The sequence below is a fragment of the Glossina fuscipes genome, unplaced genomic scaffold (genome assembly GCF_014805625.2).
Source record: "Glossina fuscipes isolate IAEA_lab_2018 unplaced genomic scaffold, Yale_Gfus_2 28, whole genome shotgun sequence".
In the NCBI taxonomy this organism is placed as follows: Eukaryota; Metazoa; Arthropoda; class Insecta; order Diptera; family Glossinidae; genus Glossina; species Glossina fuscipes.
The window spans coordinates 8,565,867-8,572,254 of NW_023998423.1; the positions used below are offsets into that span (position 1 = coordinate 8,565,867).

A 6,388-nucleotide genomic window follows, 5' to 3' on the forward strand; every position below is an offset into this window, starting at 1 on the left:
TTTTAATGAGATTCATTATTACATGCAAAATATAAGTTAATATAAGTAAATTAAGACAAACTTCATGCTCATTGCGCACATGATTTTTATTTAATATCCAATACATTTTTTTTTACCCTTTGGAGCATTTCGTTGTTTGAATTGAATATTTGTTTATGGCATTATTTATATATGAATTAGCGTGAATCATATCGCATCCAAGTGGAAGGGGACGAGTTTACAGAAACACGCTTCCAAGCATTTGACGTTTCGCCTCGTTTTCTTAATCCTTTTGGCATTCTGTCTATATACCGTCTATGTCAAACTTTACAAATTTCAGTAAATCTTACCTCTAGGTTTTTAATTTTTCAAGCGCATTCTCCCATCTTTTGGGTACACTACTGCCAGATGTACGTAGGTGACACCGAGACCACATATGAAAGTGATGTGCTTATATATTGTATGATTCGATAAATAATCGCCCAAATCGACACATCTTGACATCTAGTGCCAGCCTGTGCCCGGAGCGGACCTCTCTACAGTTAGCACACCTATATTATACTCTTGAGGAAAAGTCATAAAGTTATAGGCAAAACTAAGGAAATTGTTTGTAATTTTTTTTATTTTCTCGTAGATTTAAATGAATTTATTTTCACGTTTTAACTTCATTTGATTTTTAATATAAATAAAAAAATTAAAATTACGTAACCTTAAAAATATTAAAGACTCACCAGATCACAAATCTTATTTAAAGTTTATTCATTCGATTATTATTGTTATCTATTATTATATGTCAAGAATAATTTAGAAATTGTTCCAAGGGACAATTTTCAATCACAATACCATCACTATGCCGGCTAAATTATTAATTAATTAATTAACGAAATTATCAATATCTATATATATATATATATATATATATATACATATATATTTATATAATTTTGTTTAATAATATTTGATACTGTTGCCTGGGCTAATTTAATTGAACCTAACACCTCCCCTTTATTCGTATAATATACGTATAAACTTCACAGCTTCGCAGGGAGAGCCGTAATTAAATTATAAAAATTCTGATTGAGGAACTAAAGCCTGTATGACTTTTTTGAAATAGTACAAATTATTTGTACCTTCCATAGCACCCGTAACCAATGTTTTGTGCACAGATCCAAGCACCTTTCGACAATAACAAAACGAGTTTTTACTGCCGTATTGAAAAAACATATATATTACTATTTTTTTTTTTACTATTGCGTTGTAATTTTGCAATGGAGGCTATATATATCTAGCGCCCCATCCTCTCGTTTGTAAGAAGCAGTAACTTCCGCATCACATCGATCGATGTCGTTAAAAGTAAATAATTTGCTCCAGCCAAATAACGAGTGTAAGGTGAATTCAACTAATCCTATCTCCGTGTAATCTACAACTTTGGTAGCCAGTAAATAACTTATAGGAAATCTTGTGCAGTTTATCATTTTTGTCTATAAGACATTTTTTTTTTTTTTGAATCAGCAAATATGTCTTTAATTTCGTACGTAAAATGCTCGGTATTTTATCTGCATTTTAACAATTTTTAATTCAATTTGGAAATCTCTCGGCTGTTTTAAACATTTTTTGGAAATTCCCGGTATCAATTTTTCTATCTGCAGAACATATGACTCACGTGTCCGCGGCTATTCTAGATACCTCTCAACATTTGTTGATATTGTTAGCAACTGGAAATGTTACAATGGAAAAACTTTTGGACTATTTTCAATAAATATTCATTGTACCTTATCAGAGAGTTAAGAAAATGTCGCGATAGAAACTCCGATCCAATTGTAGTGGAATTTAAGACATCTTAATGTCTAAATTTTGCATATATGAAAAAAGGCGGCCAGAAATAATGATTTAAAAAACTATTGGCCTATGAAAAAAAAAAAAGGAACTCTCGTGCAGTTATTAAAAAAAATGTAACCAATAAGCTGCACCCAATAATAATCTACAATAAGGCAAATGTCAAAATGTTATGCAGAGATAAACACAGTAGTTCAATTACTGCACCTGTTAAAATATTTTCAAGCTTCATGCTAAATATAATGTAACTATAACTGATTTAATTTTATAAATTTCAACACTCGATCGATGTCTTTTAAAGATCGAAACAAATAATTATCCGCTACCATAATTAAAATATTTTTTAGAAAAATCAGTTAAACCAAATTTACACTCCTACGAATTCTGATTTAATCTCAAAGTGTGAAAAAGGAGGTTTTTTGATCGTTTACAAGTATGGCAATGAAACTTTAAAAATTTATTTAAAAAGATTTTTGTTATATAAAATTGATAGAATTGTAAAAGTTGAGACTGTCGATTGCGATCTGTTTTGCAATAAAAACTGTAGAAGAACATGAATCTAATCTATTTTTCTTTTTCTTTTTATTCAAGAGACGAAGACAAAAAAATTAAATAAAAACTCCAATGTGATAATAATATTTTTAAACATATCTTGATCCTTGTAGTTTCTTAAAAGTTCAATCTTATTTTTTAAATTTTTTCTTTTACACCGAATATTCAAAAATATAATTTTACCAAATTTTGTTTTGTACTAACTTTGACAACTCCTTAATAATCATACTTTTTTTTTTTAGTTTTTTCTCTTTGTTTTCAATACAAACTTTCTTTTTTAAATGAATTTCTGTAAAATTAAGACTATTCTTCAAATTTTTGTTTTTTTTTTTTCTTTTTCTCTTTATTTATTTATACATCTTTCCAATTAATGTAAATTTTTTTTATTACCATTATTTATAATAGATACGTTGTTGTTTGTTTTTTAAACAAAAACCTTCATTTTCTTTAACTTGCAAGAAACAACTCATAAAATTTAAAAAAAACGGAAGAATAACAGAAAACGACTAATTCTAGTCCTGCATTAATAATATTTAGTAAATGTTTTTTTTTTTTTTTTTTTTTTTTTTAATGAATGAATAAGGCTGCGATGGGCACTATCGAATAAACTTATTGTAATAAACTGAACGAGCATAAGTATAATACATTACATAGTCCAAAAAAAAAAAAAAAAAATTAAAAAAAAATTGTACGAAGGTATTTGGCGACAAATTAATTTTGTTCTAATTGTAAAAGATTTACGATTTAAGCACCTCACCCAAAAATTATGAGTTATTGAATTATTTTATATAGGGAGAGAATATTTGCACCATCTTGCATAGGGATAGAAGAATAATATTGAACAAATTGAAAGCTACGAATACGTACTTGCTGTATGTCAACAGCGCTTTCGTTTTATTCAAAATCTCTCGAGACAAATTAGAAAATTTTGTGAAAACTTCTGCAATTATTCTATACGATTAACTACTAAGTCTGCGCGAAATTCTCTCCCTTTTTCATTTATTTACAATCTTTTACATGACGTTTCCAATATAATAAATTCTATAATATCCAATATTATAGAGCCAATGGTCACGTACTTCTTTGTTTGTACCTTCATATGTTTTAAAAAAGTTATTGCTCTCACGTTGTCAGCAAGAATATACATTGAATATGTCCTTACATTTACACAAATTCAGATATTCTTTTATTTTTTTTTTCATTCTTTAAATTAATTCAATAAATTTTTCAATTATTTACTAATTAAATTCAATTATTAATTGATATAACTAAATCATCATCAAATTTATTTCTTTTTGATAATATTATTATTATTCCAAAATCCAATTAGATAATTGTTGCATCATTTAAAAATTCGTATTAGCGCGAATAATTGAAAGAAACCTATATTCTAGCAAATAAAGTAATTCGAACAAAACGAATAGTTTCCAACGAGTAAGTATAATCGTCAAATTTCTATTTGTTGACTATTATTCGATAGTGCTCATCGCTTAACTAAACTAAGGTTGGTTAAATTTGAGAACAAAGAAGAAGCACAAAACAAAATTCATTTTTCATTACTTTCACAGTGTAGAAGAGGAAGGCAAAGTCAATGTATGGGGGGGATAATTATAGAGAATGGTCATCATTACACAAAAATGTTTAATTCTACAACTAAAACTTAGATAAAACTGCTGTTGATTGGTTCCTTAATTTTGTGTTGCTTTTACTAATTAAAAAAAAAAGAAGGACTTTATCCTGTTTAAGCAGCGATTAACTGAAAGAAAATAGAGAAGTTTTTGTTAAGAAAAAACAATCATTTTAGATATAAAAAAAACAAATTCCGAACTAATACCGCTTTGACTGTGGCTTTAATGAAATCCTTTTTCTCTGTTAGATCAAAATCAGGATACTTAGCATAGACTTGTTTGCAAACCGTTTTCATGGTAATTTCCTCGAGATTGGCTTTATCTAAAATTTCTTTTACATATGCTCGGATTTGTTCGTCCTAAAATAAGAATCAATTTGAATTTTATTATACATCGAGATATGCATACGTTTTTTGAAAAATACCGTGGGGAATGAAGCTTTGCCTTTTTTATTGAGCGGTTCATCTTCATCATCGCTATCATCTTTACCATCATCTTCATTCGAAGATTCTTTTTTGGACTTTTTAGGACGACCAGCAGCTGCGAAAATATAAATTTCATTAATTGAAATACGGATAAGTAAGAAGATATATATTTCTTACCTGTGTTTTTGCCTTTGGCTGGTGTTTTGTTTTTATTATTTGCTTTGTTATTCTTCGCAGGTGTATGTGATTTTTTATTCTTTTTTGATTTTTCTTCTTCCTGCAACAATCAAACATGAATATTAATTAATATCATTTTCGTAACATTACAGGACGAACATACTTCACTTTGCTCGCTTGCCAACTCAGACATTTCTTCCTCATCCTCGTCCTCAGATATTTCTTCCTCATCCTCGCTTTCAGAATCTTTGCGTTTACGTGATGAAGCACCAGCACTTCCACGTCCTCCTCTCCCACGGCTAGCAGACGGTCGACCGCGTTTCGTAGTCGTAGAAGCACGTTGTTTACGCTTCGGCACCTGCATATTATATACAATACAAAATATTAAATATAATTTTTCTAAGAAGAAAAATCGAATTTCAATTTACATCGCTCTCAGCTTCTGATACTGATTCTTCTTCCGAATCAGTGTTTCTTCTTCGACTTTTGCGGGCTGGACGACCGCGGCTGGCCCGAGCTGCTGCTGCTTTCCGTCCCCTACCACCATCCGAGTCAGAATTTCCCGAAGGATTGTACTGTAAAAGGAACTTGTTTTAATTGTAAAACCCGAATTTATAAGAATCGAACATTAAAATGAAACATCAAAAATAACAAATTAAATCCCTTCCGATATCAGTCTTTGTAACTTTGCAATTTTTGTTAATTGGCTAAAAGCATAAGATCGCCCCTATGTTCATAAGCAATATTTTCCGTATCGGATAAAAAGATTGCCTATCAAGAAATCCTAACCAAGGAAGGGACTATATAAACTGCTTTTTAAAGTATTATCGTTTATCTCAGGTAATATTAAGTTCAAATTCGAATATGCACAAAACCTACTGCCCTACAGGGACTTGTATAATTTAAGAAAATTTCGTTCATAAAATCGTCCCAATACTAAGTAAGCATTTAAAATACATACCATAAATTCGGTCTTGCATAATGGCGATACATAGTTACGGACGCTAAACCCGAAGTATAATATTGTCCAGGAAATCAAAATTTATTCATATATATTTACTTTCTTTGTTTCTACTTGTTTGATAAGACCCACAATATTTGCCATAATAAACTTTAAAAGCAACTTACATCTGAGCCCGATTCAGATTCCTCATTTCGTCTGCGTTTGGCCGGGGCTACTTTATGATCGCTTTCTTCCGAACTTGAGAAATCCACATAAGCGGACATTTCTAAATTGAAACCATAATTAGAATAAATTCCTTTCATAAAAAATGAAAATTTACTTTTGCCAGCTGTAGAACGGCGTGGACGTCCCGAGCCCGAACGACCGCGTGGTGGCGGCGCTTTTGTTTTTCGTTTTTCTCCTTCACTTGGTTCTTCTTCCTGCTCTTCGAGCCCGCCATCATCTTCTTCCATGTCTTCGTCATCTTCTTCAGCCGGTTCAACACACAACGCTTCGTCAGGCTCCATCAGGAAATTCAAAACTCGATTTGCTATTTCTTCCTTTGAACCTTATAATAATGAAAAAACAAAAAAACGCATTCTGAGGGGCGTTAAAAAAATATGCAAAAAGATTTTGATTACCTTTCCTTTCCAATGATAGTATATCACAAATATTTTTCAATGCTTTAATATCCACTTTTTTAATAGCTTCCAGTTTCTTTTTATATTCAGTGGAATCTTTTTCAAATTCAAAGCCGGCAAAGGAACGCAAATTCTTCTTGACCACATTGTTTTTACCTTGTGAACCGAAACAAATCTAAAAAATGAGTGAAATAAAATTGCTATTCA

At 30.4% G+C, this 6,388-nt stretch overlaps 1 protein-coding gene across 1 annotated transcript; it reads right to left on the minus strand.

Moving 5' to 3' along the window:
- Positions 1-3,658: 3,658 nt before the first annotated feature.
- On the minus strand, positions 3,659-6,350 carry LOC119636712 (protein DEK). Its single transcript, XM_038032273.1, has 9 exons — positions 6,182-6,350; positions 5,881-6,108; positions 5,726-5,826; positions 5,026-5,172; positions 4,761-4,955; positions 4,598-4,697; positions 4,420-4,535; positions 4,202-4,354; positions 3,659-4,123 (listed from the first exon to the last, which is right to left on the minus strand). The coding sequence occupies exons 2-9, from the start codon at positions 6,065-6,067 to the stop codon at positions 4,109-4,111; spliced, it is 1,014 nt and encodes a 337-aa protein (XP_037888201.1). The 5' UTR covers positions 6,068-6,108; positions 6,182-6,350; the 3' UTR covers positions 3,659-4,108.
- Between the last annotated feature and the right edge of the window lie 38 nt (positions 6,351-6,388).